We start from the raw sequence: 25,040 nt of genomic DNA, 5'->3' as shown, positions 1-25,040 counted from the left end.
TCCCCAGGTCAGACTGACAGGCCTATAGGCTGGAAGGAAGATCTAGGAAACTTTCTTATAGATGGGTGTCACATATGCTAGCTGACAGTTGACTGGGATATCCTGATAAGCAGGACAGCTGACACATGATGGAAAGGGGTTTGACAAGTACTCAGTCACCCTCAGGTAGACCACATCTGGCCCCATAAACTTGTGCACATCTAAGTGGTCTAACGGGTCACTAACCATTTCCTTGTGGATTATAAGGGCCTAGGAGCAGAAGAAAGCTCTCATCTATCAGTTCAGGTGGCTGAGTACCCAGAGAACAAATGGTCTTGCTGCTAAAGACCAAGCGCTCCAGTCTTTTCCCCATTTATTGTCACTATGTTTCCCCACACAACCAAGAAATGATTGAGATTCTTAGTCCTCCTTTTCTTGTTTATGTATTTATAAAACTTTTTATTTTCCTCTTTAACAGCGATAGCCAGTTTGACCTCAAATTAGGCTTTAGCCCTTCTAATTTTGTCCCTATGCAGCCTCATGACATCTTTGTATCATACATGCACAGGTTCTTAAGAGATTCCACTAGTGATCAGCTACACAAAGACTTGGTCAGCCTCATGCAGTGCTGTGGGTGCTTTTTTGTTTGTTTGTTTTGTACTGCTGTTACTCAGGAGCTGAGTACTAGTAACCAGGAAATGCACTTACACTTGAGACATCTTCAGGTCTTTTTAAAATAAATTACAAGTTTATTAAAGTGTATGACAATTTCATGGCTTGGTAGTATAAGCAAAGAAGATAAAAAAGAATAGTTTTGATCTTTCAAGGTAAACTCATCTTTGCACATTAACAAGTAGATTTTCCACCTACTAGAATTACTATATACCAATAAATATCAGCATAATTGCAAAAATATTACATCTTAGTTATCAGTTGGATGCCTCAGTTGATGAGGTGGTAGAGAAGTCTCACAGGACACCAAAGGCTTGCATTACTTACACAAAGTCATGGCATTGCTTTAACTTACATTACATTGCTCAAACACAAGACTTTTAAGTATTTGCACTGCCAGGTCCTCCCTGCCATCACAGTACATTGGTTCCCAGAGCTACAATATCAATCACTGATGTTATTTCACAATATTCAGGTGATGATAAAAGGATTTGGTTTTGTTTGCATATGACTAACTTACCTCTTTCCTGTTCTTAAGCTCAGAAGGCCAAAGCTTCTGCCCCCTACTAAGTAATGCAGGGAACAACAGGAACAGATGGAAGTCCATTTATCAAATTGTTCAGATATTTATAAATGAAGAACACCATTAGGAAGACACAATCAAACTCCAGGCCCCAAATAAAGAGGCCTTAAGACTACTAATGGAACTATATCCTCAATAATGCTTTTTTTTTTTCCCCTTCCCATTTGTGCTGTAGGAAAACCTGCATCCCCCTACTAAGAGCTGTCAGCTCATTACTAGTCATGCTTCTTTTTTTTTTTTCCTGAAACTGTGGGTCATACAAATCTGCCTTAGTGAGCTACAACCTCGTATTCATCTTCCATGCACAGAGACACTCCCCTGTTCCCCAACTTTTCTGAACTGAGATTTGCTGTACCCTAGCAATTATTCATTCGTAGCACCACATAAAAAAGGCATAGTGGTGGATGTCTGTGCAAAGAGAGGATTGCATCTTGCTTCTATTACCTAAAGCATCGTTAGCTCCCAGCAAGCATGCACCCTAAACCAAACCATCAGTATATTAAAGCAAACAAGTTCAGCGTACACCTTTTGGAAAGTAATCTGCAATTTACCACCTTTGGACACCAGCTTTTTTGGTGCCTTTGAGTGATCAGCTGCCCAAGGCATCTGATGAGCTTCAAATTCTTTAATCCTCTTACAATGAGCTATGGCTGATCCTTTATTTTCCTCTTGCAGATAGTACCTGCCCCAGAGGAATCCACATAGTGTGAGGGACATGCATCAAGTGTTTGATTTATATGGATGGATGAATACTAAAATCTAAAGTACTTCTGCAAAGGGATAAACTAGATACACATGGGCTTCCATGCAGATTATAGATGAGCAGTACTAAAAATAATTACAAAAATAAGCTTCAAACTGTGGTTGAAGACCAAAGGTAGTACCACAAACATATACAACATTTTGAAGCCTTGGGCAAGGAAGGATGGGATATAAGAAAAAACTGGCTATGTGGTGTTCTGTGAACTGACAGGGAAAACCCAACAGCAGCAGTCACCATTCATAGACATTGTGGGACGGGTGCTTGTGGCTGAATTTCTAGGAACACAAAAGGAAAATGGAGTACAAGCAGACAGTACATGACCTGAAACACTGTCAATAAATGCTGGTTTAAGACCTGTATCAGTGATGTCATTGAGAAAAAGCTTATTTTATTTTATCACCACATAACAGCATAAGGAAGGTATGACAAAGTTGGGAACACTGCACAAAGCAGTAAGAACAGTGTCTCTGGCCCCAAGCCTTTAAGTCAGAGTTCGGAAACTGATCATGCAAATGAGCAGGTTTTCTGGGAAGCTGGCAGGCACAAAACATGAATATCCAAAGGCTTCATTTTTAGTGGAAGCAGAGGCCTCCAGACTTTGACATTAAGTTCCAACAATACTTGCAGACAAATAAACAACCTAACAAAAACACACACACACAAAAAAATCCTTTCCAATCTGAAGTTGGGGAAAAAAGTCTTAGAGCAGGAGAAATGCAAAGAACTCACAAAACTGTTTACATGTTAGTTGCAAAAAAAAAAAAATGTCCTATCTGCATTCCTTATCACTGCACTATCACACAGGTATAAAATAGGAAAGCAAGCTGATTCTTTGTCTAGTATTTGGAGGAGTAAATACAGCTGTATTTGAGCTTGAAATTTAATGCTGAAAATCTTAAATGTTCACCATGAAAGGGCCCCTATAAGCTTACACCACAGACCTTGCAAAAGTCTCAGTTTCCCAGTCTGGTAGCAAGAATTCAGTTATCAAAAAGGTTGAACAAAGATTAGATGCTAAAGGTGCTCCACATCCACCTATTGATTTTTCTTTGAGCAAACAGATTAAATCCCAGAGTGGGAGGTTTCCAACCGCTACATTTGTGCAGTATTCTATGGGTGTGACCATACCCATTTGTTTCTCAGTGAAAGCATAAATGAACAGTAGAGCTGGGTACAACTGTTTTTTTTTTTTGTTTGTTTTTTGCTTTAGTTAAATTAGACAAGGCACTCAAGCTCTTGGAGAGAAACCAAGGCAGCTCTTTGTGCAAAAGGACACAATCACTGGCTTGAAGAGATTACGTTTCCACAACATTTGATTTAAGCGTCAGAAGCACACTAGGATGCTGAAACACCAAAATGAATTACAGACCCCATACTTAAGGCTGTGGTTCAAAGAACCACAAGAGTGCACCCCCACATGCCCCTAGGAAAAAAAAAAAAAAAGAAAAAAAAAGTACACAATTTCTGTTGGTTTTGGGAAGGCAGGAAGGGAAAATATATAGTAGAAGTGAGATGGACAAAGTTCATAGTCTGATCTGACAAAACATATTATATTAAGTAAAAATAAATAAGCAATTAAAATGACATTTGCAAAAGAACTGGAAGAAGCAGATGAGCTTTTGTCATATTATTCAGGTTTGTGCCATTTCACATATGATAAAGGAGTCAATCAAGCATTTGCTTTCTATACTAAACAGAGCTGAGCAATCTTAACTTCAGACTTGAAGGATGAGTACAGTAAAGTCACACTTCACAAAGACAATTCAGTTTCTGAGGAAGAATTAGGTAGAGAAGAAATTAGTTGTACCAACAAGCTCAGCTAGAAGAAAAAAAAATGTGTTTGGGAAAATGCATGTTTATTCTTCTCCTTCATTTTGCTCATTCTGCAATGGATTAGTATTACTCTCGTGTTAAACATGACACAATAGGAAATTTTAACACAGACTGCCACAGTCTCATTTGTAGAGTCAACTACATTAAGATCAGCATAAGACTTCAACAACAGATTTTTGGTGAACACCTAGATATATTCCACATCTTCAGACTTCTCTTCATTCCCTCAACAGGGCTTGTCCTATAGGTGAAACATCACAGTTTAGAATTTTTATGATCCATGGCAAAATCAGCAATGATGGGATCAATACTAGCTGCAATTGAAGGCACGAGGCCCAAGCAACATAAGTTAGAACAAGAGGTTGTGTACTCACACTGAATTAATCTTCTTTTTTATTTTCTTTTATCTCATTTTAATCCTCCATTTTTTAGCCAAAGCTGAGATCCAAAGTAACACAAACCTGCTTCACAAACTAAAAGACTGAAGGTGTTTCCTTCTCCATTTCAACAGCAGTTTCCTTCTTCTCCGTTACATCAAAGAAAATCTTAGTATCAAATAGGTTGTGCAAGCTAAGGCTACTGGATTACATTGCACACATGAGAAACTTACTTCCAAGGTTACTGCTGGCTTTTGAACTGGAGGGACGTTGTAATTCTGCACAAAATTCTCTTGTCTAGAAAAATCACAGGGTCTTTTGATGACAGGAAAAGGTGCAATTTATAAGATTCCTTCATCTCCATAAGTCATCATTAGTAAATGGAATGATAAATATTCTTTAAAGGGACTTCAGTAGTGGTCCACATAGTAAGTTCAGACTCAAGCAAACAGAATTAATCAGCATAAAACAAATACCTTACTTTAAAAGTCAATGGTTACAAATGCTGTAAAATACACATATGCCTAAGCCACTGGAAAATTAACCATTACAATCAGATTTAGACTAGTTCTGTTTTGCAACCCTAGATTTATAGGATACTGTATCTCACTTCCACTACCATGCACCTGCATACTTCCCACTGCTTCCATTAACTAATTAAAAAGAGGAAAAGACATTTTGGTGAGAACAACCTATTTAAAATTACAAACAAATTTCTGTGATCTGTGAATACGGAACTGTCCAAGTAGATACAAAGCCAAAGGCAGAAAACTAAAGAAAGCTGGTTTCCAAGTTCATGGTTTAAAACCTATTTGCACATATAAAAACAAAAGATGCCAAGGCTCCTATAAGATTCTATACAAAGCAAACCTGAGTCTGCTTTCTTTTCAAAGAACTGAAAAATCTTCAGTAATTCTATTGCAACCATGAATTCTCATAATACATCTAGACTGTCTGCTTTTAATACTTCTGATGAGAACATGTCTACCAAGGAACCCCTAACAACAACAACAAAATGATAACTTCTCTACAGTCTAAACAATGATGAATAACCTGAATTTTGCTGTATAGCTGTAAGCATGTTGAGTCAACAAACACCTTACAATGCAAGATGTGGACAGGAAGGGATGGAAGGAGGTTGACTTAGAATTATATCTAATGTGCTCACAAGCTTTCCCAGTGCCCAACCTCACAAAGCAGCTTTCAGTCAGAATACCTGAGGTCTAACTGATACAATTAATATATATAATGCATGTATAGTTTCACTTGTTTCACATTGTCTCCTGCATTCCTGCAGATAACTTAAAAAAACCTGCAAAATGTCTACAAAATTATACACCACTTTGAGCCAAATCAGCAGCAAATTCTGTTCCATCATTCATTTCAACCACAGCTTGAACAGATTGTTCAAAGTGCTCTATAAAACTAAGACACTGTACAACAGTTGCTCTGCTGCCACTTCCTTCTAATGTCATGCAGCATAGATTGGTAGTTTGGAATGAGATCAAGAGTATCAGTAACAATACTGACAGCTTTAACTTCTACCTGGGAAATTATGGTTTATCGTTTATTCTACTTAACATCTGAAACACCATATGCTCTTATGAAGGAATGGCGCCATAACCAAGTGTTTCAGTACATCCAGAATAAACCTGAAGGCTGATTCCTTCTCTCCAGAGACATCCCTGTGCTTTAAGACATCTTGCTGCATTCCTGATATTTAATTAGCATTTATTAAGACTGACATAAGTGAGTTCTGGTTCACCAGAGCCCCGTGAACATCATGGTCCATATTATGATTATTCTCTAAGCCTCATAATCATCAGTACCAGGAAAAGCAGCTTAATATTGCACAGATTGTTCATCACAGAACCAAAGCACAGGGATTAGATATAAGACTGACATGACTTCTCCAAACCAGAGATGCTTTCTCAAAAGGTTTTGTTCAAGCCTAAAAAAGGTGCAATACAGCATCTCACCTCAAACCCTGAAATTTAAAGTGACTTGAAGATAAAAACAACACCACTGGAATGTCTACTGACACCCTATCTATGCCGGCACCCAGATTGGGAGTGGATGAGCTTCTGTGTTAAATACAAATTTGTCAAGGTTGATCAAGTCTACGTCATCTGAAAACAGCAGAAACATGTACTTGAGTGTTTCCCCAAGGAAGAAGCTCTCCATTTTATCTCGTGGCTCTGGATTACTGGGATTCTGAACGTTGTTAATGGAAGTATAACCACCTGTAGGAACCTGTGCAAAAAGAAAAAAAAGCAGAAACTTTGTATATTTCTATAACCTAAAATATTGTATTTTAACCTTGACTTGCACCTCCTCCTGAAGAAAATTGCTAAGATCTATTAGTACTTGCTTTTCATTCGCACATAAAAATTCAGTTATGAAAAAAATCTCTGTGCAATTCAAAACAAACCACGAAAAAAACTGCTAGAATAAAATGAAGCACAATGTTCATTTATGCTTAATTTGAAGAAGTATCACAAAGAGCATGAAGTTTCTGGACAAATGTACAGGAACTAAATAGTGTAATGTTTGCATTACAGGTGGTCAGAGTACCATACCTATCCTGTTAAGAACAGACCATTGAAATTTAATGACCATTGGCATCTAGACCACACTTTTACAGCATATCAAAGCAGCATCTCCATGAGCACTGCTGTCAGAATAAATAAAAAAAGCCCTTTATTAAAGCATTAATGCACTTCCATTTTGTCTGGCCACTTTAATCAAAGTATTGCTTCAACCCATCCAGGTACTTCTCAGTTTCTGAATTCTAAAGATCACAGTATAGATCCTAATAGCTTCCAAGACAGCATACAAGTACTTTGGTAGTCTGCATAGACCTTCTTCATTTTACTTTTAATCAATGTAATATAAGTAATCTTGCTGAATATACTAAGTATCTGGTGCATCTCAGACTGTAAGGCACTGCATGAACCGACATTTTATTGTGTTCTAATGAGTATCCTCGCAGTTTTTTGATGGCTTCTGAGAAACAAAGTTTCAGAAGTTCTCATCAGAGGGAGAGTGAATATAGTCCTGAAAGAACCAGGTCATTATCAGCTGACCTTACCCGTGTGTATTTATTGAAGTTCTGCAAGATTTCCCAGCCCCAGTCTTGGTATTTCTTATCTCCGGTGAATCTGTACATATAAAAAAGGCTTTCCACAGTTTCTGGCCGCAGTAAGTTATGCCTGTCTGCAGGCTGCAAGAGAAAAATAAAAAAGCAAATAATTCAGACTAATACATATGCAGAGAGAAAAATAGCAATTCCTATTTACACCTACCCTAAAAAGGTTACTATGTATAACTCAGCTTCTATAATAAATACATTGCAGGGTTAATTAAATCCAAGGGCTAGGGTACACCTGGAAAACAATGCAGCGCAGAACAAGCTGCTTCACAAGAACAGAGTACATCACCAATGTCCAGACAGGAGCTTTAACAGCATACTAGAGATACAGAAGAGACATCAAAGTACTGTTGAGGCCTGCTAACTGTTCACCTTGATTTCCACATCTTTGTGGCCCTTTTGTGCATGAAGATTGAAGTGCACAATCTCTGGACTCAGGCCTGTCTCTACTTGCTCATACATTTGGTAACACGTTTCTATCAGGGCTTCGGCCAGTTTCATATGATCAGCAGTCAATCCATTGTGAGCTCCCAGTGCCAAAGTACCAGGCAAAAAACAAACCAAGTGATCCTGTAAGACAAGACAACTGTTGCTAAGAAAAAAGTTACAAAAATCAAGTGAAGCAGGATTAATATTACACACACAGACACATTTGTGTTCAAATTGTTTGAGTTTTGTTTTCTTGACATTTCAGGTACAAAGTACTTGAAGGTAAAATTTAACTATCTAGTGTAATGCAACACAAAACAGGAAGCATTATTACAGTAACGTCATAAATTTGAAAAGACCACGTGTTTTTATGTCAGGTATCTGAAAGAAGGGTGGCAGGTCTGGGCAAATTAGGGGGAAGAGGGTGTTCTGTTTTACCAGAACTGTACATTTAATACCAACTGGGGGAGGGGGGGGAGGGGAAATTTATCATCCGAAGGTTTCTCAATAAAGACAAATAAATAAGGGACAAACTGATCATCTGAGCTTAAAATTAAACGTATAATAGAACACAAGCACTGCTATAAAGTTCATTAGAAAAAGAAAAATACTTTGAGACAGCATTTAAAAGAGATCCTAATGGATTTTGAAAGCTTAGTATCTTCACAAAAATAACAGCTAACAAACTATGATGTCCATCAAAACAGCAAGTTAAAGGAAAGTGATACTGCCTAAAAATACTATTATTTAAAATATTTACATAATAATTTAAATAATTAATAAGTAATTATGTTTTAAATTATATTTTTACAGAATAGTATTTAAAATAAACATGTAACATATGAAATGAACTTCCCAAGTGCCAGTATTTTAAAATGAAACCTGAAGTAGGACCACAGAGAAAGATGAATCAGCCACAGAAAACAAAGCTTAGGGGCAGGGGGATACGGCAGCTGAAGCAGATTTTCATTACTCTGAAATAACCACCTTAGCATGCTGTAAGACAGACAACATTCACAGAGACAAAACTACTGTAGTTACATCCACTGTTACAACTGGAAAACACTGACAATATATATTATCTACATTTTTGCCTGAAAGCTTGCCCCTTTCTTGCAACTTTATTTGGAGTAATAAAAAGCTTTTACCTCTAACTTCTATAGAGCATCAGAGATGTAAGAGTACCATTCTTCTAGAGCACAGGAAACTGCTGACTCACATTCCTACCACTACCTCTCCTAGACTTCCCCTCTTGCCTATAGCAAATTGAATGTCGCAGATACTAGGCACTGCAAACAAAACATATTTGGCTCTTGTATTTCACAGAGGAGAGGCACCTGAGGATGACTTGTACCCAGATTATTCTGTATTGGTTTCCCAACATGCAACAGCAGCAGTGAAAGAACTACAGGGACATTTCTGTTGTCTTCCAGAAGTGTCCAGAGAACACGTCTTGGCTCAGACGGCGATCACTACAGGTCAGATTTTCTCTGACAAGCTGCAGGCAACTCATGAGACACACAACAGCTATCAAAGCATTTTGTTTGTTTGTTTGTTTTTTATTGGTTTGTTCATTTTGTGGGGATGGGCAGAGGGGAAAGAGAACACAGCAGACTTGCATTTGCCTGTACATATGTGGATATTTTTTGGTGGTAGTTGTTTTGCTGTTGTTTTCTTTAATTGTCATTTTAAATGCAGGTGTATTCTTACCATCTTGGCACTGAAATGGCCATGAGCAAGCTCTCCTACAAAGGTAAGCTTCTTGGGTTGTGATCTCTGAAGAAGATGCTTTTTCACGCCTTCTATGGCTCTCATATAGTCTTCCAACAGTCTGTGAATTAAAACCATTCCAAGTTGGCTCACATACTCACATATTAACCACACCTGATATTGGACACTTATTAGTTACTGCTACCGTGTAACCATACACGTTTGCTTTTCAAGTAACCCCTAAGTTTAAAGTATTAAGGTAAAAGATATCACGAACCCTGTTTCCAGACAACCACCACATTTCATTTCAGGAATCCTTAAGACCACAGTAATTCATACCACAGTTAATCCAGGCGAGTACAGACATGTGTAGCTCAACCCCCTCCTCTAAATTAGATTCAATTATATCAGGTTACTTGGGGACTTTCCAATTAATTTCTGAGTATCTCTGAAGATGGAGAAACAATGAGCTTGCACAATCTTTTCTAATATTTCACTACCCTCTTTATGAAACTTTTTCACAATATTTAATTGCTTTTCTTACATGAAAGTACTCAAAACAAGGGAAATTCCATTTTGAGGCTCACAAAATGCTATCATTCATAGACCTAAAGACAATGGTTCTCAGTTTACAATGAAGTATGGCTTGGAAAAAAACCATGATGCAAACTTTCTTTGTAGATTTGCTCCAAAATGCCTCACCAGGGCATATTGTCTCTCTGTCTGGATTAAACCCTGTGGATTAAACCCTTGACATGAACAAGTCCAGCATAATTAGCTTGTAAGGACAAAAACTGGTTAGATTTTTCTTTTTTTGTCTTGTTTGGGAGGAATTCCTTTTCAATATTTCTAATTGCTCTACTCCTTACAAACATTCTCTTCACTTATCCAGGGCAGGTAGGAGAAACATGAGACATAAAGCAACACTTATGCAAATACCAAGCTTCAGTATTTCCTTCTTTCTATGAGGTTACACCATGAAGATCAAATCTGCCACCTCAACCAACCATTTAACAGGATTTGTCTCCAGTCTCTAGTGCACCTCTTATCTGATGTGCTAACAAAGAAAAATTTTCTGAGGAGAAGTTTTTAGTTTAAGCCTAATTCTCATGCTGCTTTTACATCAACTTACCATAGGTCCTCTTGGCTCGCTTTTAAAAACAGATATTTTTAGCGGACTGTTGCACATACAGATTATTTTTCTTTAGGCAGTCATATACAGCAGAAATTTTTACAGCTTGCACCATTTTCACACCAATATGAGAAGTGGAAAGAACTTACTCATTTTCTTTTTTCCCACCCTGAATCCATTGCTTGAGCAAATACTCATAGTAGCTGTCAGCTCTGGCTCCCAGAGTATAGACACCCAAATGAGTGAACTGCCCGCTATTGGTGTTTATGAACATAGGCACCAGTCCATCATTTTTCCCTGAGAGCGTGTGAACATGTTTCATCACCTCATCTACAGCTTTCTGGAAGAAAGAAAATAAAAAACAAATTCCACGTACGAGACTGTAGCTAGTAGCTTCAGGCTGAAAACAAATCTTTATTCTTCTTCAAACTAGTATCAGGGATATCAAGTTCCATTCATGCCATATACTAAATACAGGATTTCAAACTTTCTGACTTTCATAACCTCATATTATGGACAAATATGATTACCTTGCAATAATCATAACTATCTCCTTCCCAAATACAGGGCGATAGTCAGCTATATTCCCGAGTGCTGTAAGCCCATTCAAAAACCAGTACTGCAAAAAACAATACTGGGGCATGAGACTACAATCTGACTTAGTCATATTTGCACAGTAAAAGTGCAGCTAAAATAACAACTACGTGAACCCGCTATAGCTAAAAATTCTTTAAAACAACAGAATTAGGTTACCAAATAAAAAGAAGAGTGGAAATTATTATTTTAGTTTCAATTAACTTTTTTTTTTTTTAATACTGTGACTCGGAATCTAATTTAATAATTCTAATTCCTTGGAGGGCAACAACAGGGTTTTGTTCTTTGCACTTACATAATGGCACCAAGAAACCACACACAGAATTCTAAATATTAAGCAAGGCACAGCTTCACAGACCTTGTTTAGCTTAGTATATTTTTTCAAACTTAATAATGTGGTGTCAAACAAAAACATCAATACTAAGAACTGTGTGGTTTTTTGTTTTGTTTTATAAAAAATGAAAACTGTTCCTCAGGGAGAAAAATAATTATTCATTTCCACTACTACCTTCTGATATTTAAGAAAATAAGTCAAATGATTTATTTTTCTTATTCTTCCTTCATCTAGAGTTTCAAAACTCATTTAACATCACTGAGAGACTACAGAGTCAGACGTGGTATTGTATATAGGCAGCAAAAAGGAACAACATCAACAGGTTCTTCCATACCTGGAATTTCTCATCTCCAGTAAGACGAGAGAGCTCCCTAAACTCCAGCTGAATACTGGTCACCTCTGCCACAGTGCTGTCAGATGTCCAGCGAGGTGGATGTGCAGTGCCCCGGCCAATGTTGACATCAGAATAGGGTATCTTGGAGGGGGTTTTGAATGCTGGCATAAGCCTATTCCCAATGTCTTTCTAAAGAAAAGCCAAGAGCACAGGACACACACAAAATAAAAACAGGACACAATAATATATACAGACACCCAACCCTTTATATTTTCTTCCAGCAACCAGACAGAGAACAGTACCTTAGTTTTAGATTCTGAAAGAAAGCAAAGAATTAAAAATGGTCATGGATTTACTCCTAACAACAACTACAGAGTTTCTACCTTGTTCCTAGTACTGTATGCCTCATTTGAGTCTGCAGTCCCTATGCAACGTGATTTAATCCTGAAGTAAATGACTGAGATGCTAATTTAAGGAGGTGGTTGATGCTGTTAAGATGCCTATACAGAAAAGGCAACAAAATACAACTATTACTCTTTTCCAGTCATTTACCCTTTTTTTTTTTCCCCCCATAAACTTTCTTATTATGGTCAGCTCTTCATTAACAGAGGAACAGGCACATCTGTAAGCATACCTGACAAAACACATTAGGGCTCTGAGGTGATCCAGGGTGAAAATAGAAGTGAAGGCTCAAAAGACTAATAGTAAATCCCTCTCCCACCATTTTAAATATGAAATGGTTGCAAAATGGCAACATTCAACTTTGTGATGAATCCTCCCTCAACTTTGTCCAATATGAGGTATACAGTCCAGTTTCATTACTAAGACTCTAATCACTCACAGCTTTTTCCAGGAAGAGGCTATCTCCAGAGAGATGGTAGGTGCTCAGCAAGCCACCAAGAATACGAATTGTGCTCTCAAAGAGGTTCACATCCACATTTTTATCAAAGACTAAGTCGTTTGCTACCCATATTCTTGCTTCTTCAAACTCTGAAAGGTAAAAAGTGTAGTTCACTTATGGATTTCTGGCACGTTCCAAAAACTGTACTAGAGAAATCAGCATTCCATATATCCATGACAATTACTTATGTATCTGTCTAGCAAGATGATAATTTTTGGTTGAAAACTGTAGCAAAGAGAACACAATAGGTGAAATTTGATTTATTTTTTTTTTTGGATTCAGTTCTTGAATGTCTTGTATTTGGGGTAAATAGTCTTTTCAGTCTACTTGAGAAGAACGACAGAAAAATCTGTGCTGTCTGTTGTTACCATTATCTAGTAGTAAAAAAAAAAAAAAAAAGTCGGGTACTCTTTTTCACTGAAGCATTAGCATTTATCAGCTTATAAGAAAAATCAGCAACCTCAAACATAACTTTCATTTAGACTGCACTTTATTCAAAAGAAATCCCAAGAGCTTTCTAAGGCAATCACCAAAGAATTGCTATAAAATATAAAGTAGTCTTCAACAAGAATCCATTTTCAACACATATGAACTACTAATATTTTAAAAACTCTATGCAGTTTACAATTATTTTTTTTTTTAATGGAAAAAGCAGCACACTGTCAACTTGACGAAATTTCAAGACAACCTGCTCAAGTCTAGAGCTGCAGACACAAGATATGGAGTTTTTGTTTGATTTAGTATTTTATACAAACCTCAAACTTAGAAAAGAGAGAACCAAAGGTTTCACTGTTCCTTGTATCCTTTCTAGCAACTCTGTTCTTCCTATCTTGACACTAAGAATGGCATAATTTGTAAACATTTACAAAGGAAGCTATCTAACAGTGTTCAATTCATAAAGTTCCAGAAAAAAAAAAATAATACCAAAAAAAGAAAATCTAGAGAACAACAAAAACACTCTTACACACTTAAATACTGATTAAGCAAGTTTTCTTCAACAGAACTGCAGATTTTTGACTTAGTATTTAAAATCTATTTGAATCTGTTCGAAAGTCTTCTAAAAACAAAGTCACTTTCAGAATATATGAAAAACATACAGACAGTAGAGCAGTTCACAACGTCGGTATTGAATAGTCCCTTCCTCTATCCACTGATTCCTTACATAAGCTTCTGAAATCCAGCTATGAAATATTGATATTAGGTATGATAAAACACAAACCAGATCTCCGGCCAACTACATGAGGCCGATGGATAGAAAGCCCGCAGTGGCTGTATAATGACACAAAGATGTCACTAGTATTTTTAGTACAGAAACCAAATCAAGTGGCTTATTAATCCATTCCTCAGTTTCTAGCACATATATCCAGTTATACGTAATAGTGTAATATTATTTTCTGGCTCAAAATTCTAATCCAAGAGCAATGGTCTCTTTTCATACTTTTTTTTAATATTTATTTTTAGGCATTGTGCATGTGCACACTCACCCTCACAGGAAAACTAAACTTATCAGCCACATCTAATAAATGTTCCCTTAAAGAATGCTGACCATATTGCCTGAATAGAAAATAAGCAATTTCAAGGTAAAAAAAAAAAAATGGAGAAAAAAGAAATTACCTTCTTTTAAGCCTAAAATCCACATAGTATCCAAGGCATCAATTAAGGTAAGCCCAAGTCCAAACCACTCACTGTAAGACTTGGACAAAGGCTTCAGTTCATCATGGCCCCAAGCAAAATCCTTGTATCCTTTCCATGCATGGCGGAATGCTTCTATCACAGCCATCTGACGTTCATTTATGGGCACTGAAAAAGGAAGACAGCACCTTGTTCAAGACTTCTGCAGGGAACTACCAAACTCCCTATACTGCATATACATGCATCCCTATACTGAACACCATTTTACTGAATCCTACCCAGAATAAAGTTTCTTCTTAAACTACTTAAATCATGTAAGTAGAAAAAACTCAGGTTATTCTTTTCAGCACAGCCTTTCCTCTGTGGAATAACCAGTCAGTGTCTCTGGTCAGCAATTTACTCATGGAAACAAAGATCACTCCCTCACAATGTCATTTCACCAAATACATTAAAATGTTCACACACAGAGCTGTGAGATGAGTATCACTGAAGCTCAAAGACCTGAAAGTCAGGAAATACCAGAATTAAGACTTTAAATCAACTGTAATTCAGCTGCTGTGTATGTATGCTTACTACATACAGACCTCAGTTTTTTACCACATAACATTTTTCTTTATCTTCCCTATCTTATTTGTTCCCTTTAGATAAATTTAAAGTCAGTTCTACAAAATAGTTTCTCTAGAACTTTTCATTCTAGAACTCTTCTGTTTTAGAAGGAAGAAAACTGTCAGTTCTGACTTACGCAAATCCATGTCCTTTTCTATGGTTCAACTGAAGGTTTTGCTTACAATTTGCCATAAAAAAATGAACTCATGGTACATATCCAACATGAAAATTTTGAAGCCCATTAATATTTTGGAGAGCTATACATAAACAGAATTCTACAGGGGGAATATCAAGCAGTAAAACTAACCCCGTTTATACTAAGCTAGCACAAGCCAAGTACATCACATTGTATTATGCCACATTTATCATATTGGAACTTCCTTACATGGAACCACAAAGCGTAACAACAGGTTCTTTACTCCACAAGGAGTCCAACAACTACAAAAACAAATTTCTACTGCTTCCTGATGAGCCTTAAAAAGAGTCCAACTTAAATCAGGGAGGAAGTTACTTTCCTTGGATTTGCAGAACAAAAGAAAACACTGCTGAAAAAGGAAACTCACTTTGAAGCCCTCTCTCTTCAAACGTCCGTTTTCTGGAGAACAGACGGGAATGTCTGGCTCTTCCCATAGAAAAGATTACAAAAATTTGACACTAAAATTTATTTTCAATACCATTTTAACAGATTAAGGAAAGCAAGGCTGGACAAGAAGATCTGAATGGAATGTGTGCCCTCTCTAAACAAAGGGAAAAAATATATCGTGCAAAAATTTCAGTACATTCTTCTGATTTTTCTTGTATGGCCGAGACAAAATCAATGTGGGAGAGCAGCACCCGAGATTCAAAAGATAAGGGGTGAAACTGAGGACATCCTCACAGTGTCACAATGTGACAAGATTATCTCCTGGCAAAGGAACAGAGAAGTCCATAATCAGAAGCCTCTCTAGCTTAGAAAAGAACTTGCTTCAGGCTTTCAGAGGATATAATGCTATTGCAAAAATATAGAGTCTGAAGGAATAGGCACATAAGATTGCTTATATGTAAATGAGCCCTTGGTAGTTATGGTTCCAATAATGTACGGAAGAAAACATGCCTCTTCGGTGCTACATAGAACACATTTTAGAATACATTTTCCAGAAGGACGCGTGCATTTTATAACAGGACAGAGGTAGCACTGAGCTACCAGGAATAGTATGTATAACACACATTCTGCAATCTACTCACATAGAATCTGGCCACTAAAGATAGTCACAGCAAACTGTTTCCTACCATGGCACTGGACACATTAGTTAAGTTCTACACATGCATCAGAGTATTCTTTATTCAATACTGAAAACTGAGGCTGCAAATCAATCAAAATTTTGAAGACTAACAAGCATGTACGTTGTCATGGTGAAATAAGGAAACTGAAAGGTTTGGATATCCTAGGTAAATCATCTTTCCTACACATTTTTTGTTCTTATTCCTTTCTCCTGTCAGAATTTTGTTTCCTTCATTTAAAGGAAATAAACACGTGCTGGGAGTGAACAGAAATTAGTTGTGCTATTTACCTGGTTCCTTCTGGCCTTCGGCTTCCAAAGATGAAGGTTTTTCTGATTCCTTTATTTTACTAGATGGAGGCTCAGTGCTTTGGTCGGGTTCTATCACTGCTCCTCTCCAGCTGCAAATACAGAGGATCGAAATTAATACTTAATTTGATCACAATAAGTCCTGCAACTGAATGCGACTTATTTCCTATTTTTCACTATATTTTGATAAAAGGAGTGATTTTGTATCAAGGGTCAAAATAACCATGTTGTCCACTAGATAATTGTTTTGTTCAAATAAAAAGTTATTTGTGCCAGAGAATTTTTACTCAATTAAGATATGCATCTTAGAACAGGCTCCTGGAATTTCATTAAGTATCTTGACAACAGAATTTAATAAAGAACTTTTTAAAAAGTACTAAGATATCTGAGATTGCTACATTGAAGCATTTTGTTACTTACTGGTTCTGAAATAGTCACAGAAGTCACTAACACTAAATTAGTACCACACAAATGATGATCAGTAAGAACTCATGAATAAACACAGTGGACTAGACATTTAAAATTGCTTTAATTCCAAGAGATTTCCCAAGCATCCCCAACCAACACAGAAGCATAAATCAATCAAAAGAGGTTTTCATTACCGCTACAAATTTCCTGAAGGTAAAGTCTTTCAGAATGAGCTTCACATCAAGCCAGGTTCATATCAACATCAATTGATCTATCTCAACCATGCTGTTTACTATGTAGATATGTTAACTTTGAGGTCGCTGTGTATCTTGAGTTCATGATATTACATGGGCAGACAGAGATAGGGCAAGGATAAAAGAGGGGAGATTTAGATTAGATGTGAGGAGGAAATTCTTTACTTGGAGGGTGGTAAGACACTGGAACAGGTGGCCCAGAGAAGTTGTGAATGCCCTGCCCCTGGAAGCATTCAAGGCCAGGTTGGAGGGACTTTGGAAAAGCTGGCCAACTGGGTGTACATGGCAAGGGCTTGGTAGTAGGGGGGCTGCTGGGGCGGCCTCTGTGAGGAGAGGCCAGCAGCTGCCCCATGTCAGATCAGAGCCAGCTCCAGCGCTGAGCCAATGTGAGACACTGGTTGTGCCTCTAGGCGAGCAGATATAAGAAATAGGGAGGAAAAAAAAAAAAGGAAACAAAAACAAAAACAAAACAAAACCAAAACAAAACAAACAAACAAAAAAAAACCACTGTGCAACAGCAGCCGGCAGAGAGGAGTGAGAGAAAGCCCTGCAGACACCATGGTTAGTGCAGAAGGAGGGCAGGAGATGCTCCAGGCAACACAGCAAAAGTTCCCCAGTAGCCCATGGAGAGGCCCCTGAATCCACCTGCCATGGATGGCAGTTGGATCTGGGGAGAGCTGCTGCCAGGTGACCCACTTTGGAGCAGTTGGCTCCTGACAGATGGACCCTGTGGTACAGACCCACATTGCTGTGGGAAGCCCACATAGGATCAGTTTGGAAAGGAAGGCATCCTGTGGGAGGGACCCCACATTGGAGCAGGGGCAAAGAGTGATCATGAAGGCGCAGCAGAGAAGAGGCATTAGGGACTGACTGCAGCCCCTGTTCCCCTGTGCCACTCGGGGGAAGAACATAGAAGAGGGTGGATGAGGGAAAGGTGGTTATAGTTTGGTTTTAGTTTCTCACTGTTCTAGTCTGCTAGAGATAAATTACATTAATCTCCCTATACTTAGTACATTTGACCCGTGACAATAATTGCATAGTGATCTCCCTGTCCTTATGTCAACTCTTGAGCCCTTTCCATTGCATTTTCTCCCGTTTTCCTTTGATAAGGGCGATTGAAAGTGCATCTGTGGTGCAGTTCAGCTGTCCACCTGGTCTGGTGAGAGGTGTCCCTGCCCATGGAGGGGACTTGGAATTAGTGATCTCTAGGGTCCTTTCCAACACAAACCATTCTATGATGACTCTCCTTACAGAACCGAGCTTATTAAGACCTTTAAAGTTTATTGTTTACAGTCACTGTACTTTCTGACTTGCATAAATTCAATCATTTCATTTCTTACTTTCATTCTTTAAATTTCTATCAAGTCTGAGTGATTTCATCACTCTCACATTTTCCTGTTACCACTGGTTTAATCCTACAATGGCATTAGTGGAAACACAGGAATAAAACAGCTCAAGTCATTCTGAGAGATTTTGGATAATATCAACAGCCGAAATACTGATGCTATGATCAGCTGAGTTGTGCCAGTGTTGAAAAGGACACAAACACGGGGGGGGGGTGCAGAGGGGAGGGAATGTAGTGTTCCCATATCTTAAGCACCTCTGCTGAACTTCTAGTAGTCTTTTCATTTTCAAAGTTATTTCTTCAACTATTCCCAAACCAAAAGATTTTAGTCAGTGCTATCTAGGATAATAACCTAATAAATTATATTTACAGCAGAATAGATCCTCTAGTAAAGACATTTTTGCATCTGCATAAGGGTTCTTTGAACTGTACAATTGATGTTTTTATAAGAAAGGATTAAACATATTTTACACAATTATATGCTATATACATGTCTACAGCTTCTGCCAGTTCAACTTGGGCTTAACTTTGTTTACTGGCATTATATCCCTAATCAACGCTATGACACTGGTACAATTTTCCTTATCTAGCCCAGAACAAAAATGCTTGTGACTTTATTATTATATTGATACCGTCACACTAACATTTACTACAAAACAAATGGAAGAAATTCACAGACACTGATAATTTTCCAGTGCATTAACTGTCTAAATACATTAGAAATGCACTACAGTCTAGCAGGGCACCAAACCTTCTGCAATTCTTAGAAGCAAATAGTAAAAACAAAAGCTGGACATTCACCCAAATTAAATAAATCAATCCAACAATATCTATCGCTGTCAGACCAAACTTAAGAACAAACATAGGTAAAGATAGAAATCAGCCTCAGACAGACAACAAAAAGCCCTTGCAATTTTCACTCCAACATCCAATGGATCCTTAGAGAAGGGGCAGGGGGGAGGTGAGAGAGAAGAAAAAAAAAGGAGTTATAACTTGCTGGAAACACTTCTACCTGATAACAGATTTCTCTGTTTTCTCTTCTTTATCAGCCTGGACCAGCTCTTCTACAATCTTGCTGGTTGCATGTCGCGTCTTCAGCCTCACATCCCTCCGTGGTGGTTTGATCTGAAGATTGGAAGGACTACGCCGAATGTGAGGCATTTTCGGCTGCTTCTGAAGAAATAAAGAATGCTCAGTACATTGTACAGATGGTAAAATTTAAATCATAAATCAAAATTATTAATTTTGATATAATGCCAACAGGCAAATTCTGATTTGACTGGAAGGTATGCTGAAGACACCATCTTTTTATTGGTGCTGGATTTTTTTTTTGTATTATTATTATTATTTTTCTTCATTTGTTAATTTAAAAGTTTTGGTTAAATTACCCAAATTTTAAGTTGTAGGGTTTTGTTCTGTTTTTTTGTTTGTTTTTTAGTACATTGCTGATGAAGAAAAAGTACACTGAACACTTAAAGTTAAAGCCAGGTAACACCTTACCATGTCCAAAGCCCTTCCTGAGAGGACAGCATTCCACCCACAGCAGGTTTTTGTTGTAAGTTATAACACCTTTTTCCACAAAATTTGTTGGAACTGATCATTATTTGCATCTTCCACAAACTCTTTGGCACATTTACAAAACTCATTTCTTCTCATAATACCTGAGGTGAAAGTTCTGGGTAGTCCCCAGCGTTGGCATCTGCTTTCTGTGGCGCTGGCAGAACAGCTGGATTCACCAGCTTTAATGCAGGTATTTCTGGTTCTGTTCTCTGCTCATCCGATGATTTGTTTGTTAAACCTAAACATACAAAGCTGTTGCTCAGCACAGAGAATGAACACGTCCAGCTAGAAATGTGTAAGTCTGCTGCATTCACACACTAGATGCACCCCCAAAAAGTGTTTCCATTCATCACTGATTAACCTGCACTAATTGTTGGATACCAAGTGTTATTTGGTATTAACCAACTCCTTAATATCAAAGGACGCTGATGAAAGGCACATACTTTTTTCATTGCTATTATTTTAGCTTCACAACACAGGCAGCAGGATCACATCAATGGTAAACATGTAAATGGTAAATGTATTGTAGAAAACCTTAGAACTTCAAATCTTATGGACAATCAAAACCAAAAGAGTATCACCTTATCCTACTGCTTAGGTTTGGGTTACTAATAGCCTCTATGTTTTTTCATAACATAGATATGTAGATATCTCTAAACCTTGACCAACTAAACCAAAACATTGCTCCAGTCAAGATAACAAAGAGATATGAAAAGTACTTCAGACTAAGCATATCCATTGAAACATGTCGCATAAAATAGTTTAACAATTGTGCTTTAAGAGATGCAGTAAGTCAGTCAATAAAAAATGAGTTATAAAAACTACAACAATCTCTTAAAGATAACACCACATGCAGGTAATTTAGAGCCATACAATACACATACTTTTCCATGGTTCCCCCATGCTGGTAAATGAAACGACTCCACAGACTGCCAAGAAGGCAAACAGGAAGAGAATTATACTCCGCTGCAGTCGAGACAGCTGCTTCCATTTCTTTAAGAGAGAGAGGAAGAATATTTAGCACAACATTAAGAGCCCATTCCACTAAAAAAAAAAAAAAAAAAAAAAAAAAAAAAAAGCACATTCAGAGCAAGTAATGCAAAACTGACTAATTTTACCCTGTTTCCAACTGCAAAAATGATGACAGAGAAAAAAAGAAATATAACATGCTAGCATATGGCACAGCAGGCTCAGAGAAATATTAGAGCCACTTGCTGCAAGAACCCTGGAGAATGCCATATGTTGAGAATCCCAGAGAGCATCATCTGCAGCATGGTGACTTTCATCACAGCCTTGGCTGGCTGACCTGTGCATTTGCCCAGATGTCACTTTGGAAACAAGCCAAAAGTCTCTTCCCTTCTTGCTGGAGAGCTACTACAAAACAGATAGCCAAAATACAAAATAAGAAACAGGGAAAAAAAAGTGTCAGGAAAACTAAAACACTACTGCAGCAAAGAAGAAAGGCTTAAAATAATCTAAGGACCAGTCGCTGACAGGAAAAGTGAGGCATACTGCCCCTGGAAAAATCATCTGTAGAACTGTCATGTAGAATGGAGTCTGTCACCAGAAAAAAAAAGTAACCAAACTATAGCAACATATAAAAAAGTAAACAACAGTTTAATAAGCAAAACAAAAACACAATTTCAAGATTAGTTTTAGGCAAAAACATGTTTTTAAAATTGAAGTACTTACAACAAAATTACTAAATCAGACTTCAAATGACATGTTAGTCTAACAGAGAAGTTTTCCCCATTTAGAGAGAGCAGTTAAACATCAATTGTTAAATTACCATTCTGTTGCTTTTAAAACTGTCATAGCAAAATGCACCAAAGCAGGAATTTGCTTCTAATTACTGGCTTTGGCACACAGAGAGGGAGCTTCATTGCTGATGCCATGCTTAGGAACACCCTACAGCTTCCTACGAACTTCTCTACACCCCACAGTACTTCCTGGAGTTCTCATCCTCTTACTAAGCCAGAGGCTGCAAATATTTCAAGGAAGAAAATGCCAAAGCATTCACATTGCCAAGCTCCAAGATACTCATTTCCTGTTTCTCTACTGTTGACAGTACAGTAACCCTGTGTATTCTTCTCTATGCATGCTGCAACATGCTGGTCCTGCTCCTTTGCCTTCATCTCTACCTGCACTGTCAACCACATCACAGTCATCCAATTGCAAAAGGATGCTTGAAATCCAGCAGCCCTTTATTTCCTCAGGACAGGATGAGAAAAGAGGCACTGACTGTGTGTTCTTGGGGTGGACAGGAGTGAGGCACAAGAATACATGAGGGCATTCAGCTTTTTCCTTTTTCCTGCTGGCAAAGAAGATAGATAAAAGGAAAGATGAAATATCCTGTGCTCTGTCCCTGCATTTCCTTAACTGTAAATAAGAGAAGACCTGTAGTCCTGTGTCCCTAAACAAGTTCTTCATAAGCTTCCTCCAACAATCTGTAAAGTCTTCTACATTTGGCTATACTTCACTCCCTATCTGCAACCACAGTCACCTCATCCCACTGCCTCACATTTTCCCAGGTTACCTCTCCAGCACAAGACGCTCACCCCTACTAAATCTGCCTGCCCACTCCCTGTCCCAGTCAGACAATAAGGTCACTTCCACACAGCTCTGCCAGGGACGTCTCTTCTCACACTCAGCCTTCCCACAAAAGCGGAACCGTTCAACTGAGAAGCTGCAACAGAGGACAGCGCTGACCCTTCGAGCCATAAAACAGGGTGCAAAGGCACACAAACCAAATCTCATCTCCCTCTTCCAATCCTGATTAGAGTCTGGGGGGAGGCGTCTCTGCCCGTGGCAGGGGTTGGAACTAGATGGGCTCGGGGATCCCTCCCAACGCGAACCATCCTGCGACTCCATGGTGCAGCCCAGCGCTCCCGCTCCCGTCAGGGCACCCTCGCTGCCCGCACTTTCCGCGCAGACAGAGGCCCGAGCCCCCCCAGCCGGGGGCACCCCGCGGGCAGAGCCCGCGTCCCGCCCGGCCGCCCTCACCCGCCAGCAGGAGCGCCGCCTCCAGGCCTTGCTGTTGTTGTAGCCTCCGACCCCCACCGCCTCCTCCGGGCTGAGGGTGACGGAGATGAAGTCCCGCCTGGGCGGCGAGGCGGCGGCAGCCGAGTACATGGCCACAGCCGCCTCAGGGGCCGCAGCCGCCTCAGGGGCCGCAGCCCAGCCGCCCGCCGCCCCGCGCGCGGCCCGCCATTATCCTGCAGCCTCCTCGCACCGAGTGGGGACAGAGAGGCCGCTTCCGGATGCCGCTCTAGGCCCAGAGCACTTCCGGAGCTCTATGGCGGCCCTAGCAACAGCGCCGCCGTGCACTAGCAACGGCGGCCCGGGCCGTCGGCCCCGTCAGCGCCCCTGGGCGGGGCCAGGCCCTTCCGCCGCTGAGCGCCCCGCGGAGGGCGCCAGGAGCCGGCGGGGGCGGCTGGGAGGTGGGAGGCCGGCGCAGCTGCCCGTGGCTCTTCGCAAGAGTTAGGTCGGCCCCCGCAGCTCTCCCCTCGCACCGCACCGGCCCCTCAGGGGGAGACACGCACTGGGTGCCAGGCCGCACGGAGCAGGCTTGTTCTGAAGTAGAAAAAACTGGGGCAGGAGCAGCAGTGACACAGAAGCCAGCGAGCACGCCAAGGGGGGAAGGTTATATTCTGCTGTCCACTGTCACAGTGACATCTGTTTTGTGCAATGTCCCCAGCCATCCTGACACGGCCAGTTCTTGAACATGGCCGGTTCTTTTGGGCAGAGTCAGTGGAGTTTTAGGGCTGCAAGAATTTCTTTCCTTCCTTTCCCTTGTTAGCCCTCATTTTCTAGGTACTCTCACACACCACATAGTCATACTCCATCTTCAGCTGCCTGGTCAGGGAGTGAGATGCAGAGATGCTGAGAGCCCTCACGTTTCCTCCACAGTGTGGGATTAGCACAAAGATAGGTCACATGATACCATGATTGGCATGAAAGAAACATAAATGGAAATATATATGTGGGAGGTAATCAGGAAAAAAAATAATTGAAAGAATGTATTCCCACTAGTCAAGTTCAGGAAGGTGCATCTCCCATCCAGCCTGGAAAACTGTGCTCTGTTAAGGGTGCAGCACAAACCACACAGGACTGTATCCTGGCTGGAGGACATCAGCAAGGCAGCAAAGCTGCACACCACCCTTGCTCCTCCAGCCAGCCCACCAGGTAAAGCAAACTCCAAGCCCCTGTTGACTCACAGAGGACAGAGAAGAACTGTCTAAAGCATCCCTCATCCTCTGCATCACACCCGGTGCTGGGTGGATAATCATCATAATGCTGGCCTGACAGCACACAGGTGTGAACATGCATGAACAAAATTGTGAGAGAATGAGTGTGAGTAAGGAAAAGTAAATGTAAGTTTTGTAAATAAATCCTTTCAGGAGATTTGGCACTGAATTTTGGTACACAGCAGGATTCACACAATTCCCTTACCTGCTTCTCCACAGACCCACTGCGATCTGTCCCACTCTGCACAAATAGTTGTCAGCATCTTCATTAGAGAGGATGGTCATTATCAATGGGTGTAGAGGAGTAGGGAAGAATACCATCTATTATACAAATTTAGAGCAATAATGACTGCATTTTTGTATTATATGGATAATACAAAATTATCCATTATTATTATTAAAATTAATTATTATTAAATATTAATATTAATTATTATTAAAATTAATTATTATTATTAAAAATATTATATGGATAATGCTATCTCCTACATCTGAGAACCAGATTACTTCTATATCAGGTTCACAGTCTAACAGAAAAAAATTATTGAAGCAGCCATGGATACTACTTTAAGTGCTGGCCCTGAACATCTGTGCCTAACTATTCAGTTAACATGCATCATATGAGCCT

At 39.3% G+C, this 25,040-nt stretch overlaps 1 protein-coding gene across 2 annotated transcripts; it reads right to left on the bottom strand.

Annotated features, from left to right (window-relative positions):
- Positions 1–699: 699 nt before the first annotated feature.
- On the bottom strand, positions 700–23,406 carry MAN1B1 (mannosidase alpha class 1B member 1). 2 transcript variants are annotated; one of them, XM_032200605.1, is made up of 13 exons: positions 23,169–23,406; positions 21,050–21,158; positions 20,267–20,403; positions 19,618–19,778; positions 16,581–16,690; positions 14,407–14,592; positions 12,733–12,881; positions 11,892–12,080; positions 10,779–10,969; positions 9,498–9,618; positions 7,731–7,928; positions 7,299–7,430; positions 700–6,460 (listed from the first exon to the last, which is right to left on the bottom strand). In XM_032200605.1, the coding sequence occupies exons 1-13, from the start codon at positions 23,295–23,297 to the stop codon at positions 6,257–6,259; spliced, it is 2,016 nt and encodes a 671-aa protein (XP_032056496.1). In that variant the 5' UTR covers positions 23,298–23,406; the 3' UTR covers positions 700–6,256. The 2 variants fall into 2 exon arrangements, with proteins under 2 accessions (XP_032056496.1, XP_032056498.1); XM_032200607.1 differs by having other exon boundaries at positions 19,618–19,775.
- Between the last annotated feature and the right edge of the window lie 1,634 nt (positions 23,407–25,040).

The sequence above is a fragment of the Aythya fuligula genome, chromosome 19 (assembly GCF_009819795.1).
Source record: "Aythya fuligula isolate bAytFul2 chromosome 19, bAytFul2.pri, whole genome shotgun sequence".
Classification (NCBI taxonomy): domain Eukaryota; kingdom Metazoa; phylum Chordata; class Aves; order Anseriformes; family Anatidae; genus Aythya; species Aythya fuligula.
The sequence above is the reverse complement of the archived record's forward strand: the minus strand, read 5'-3'. Positions and strand labels throughout refer to the sequence as shown.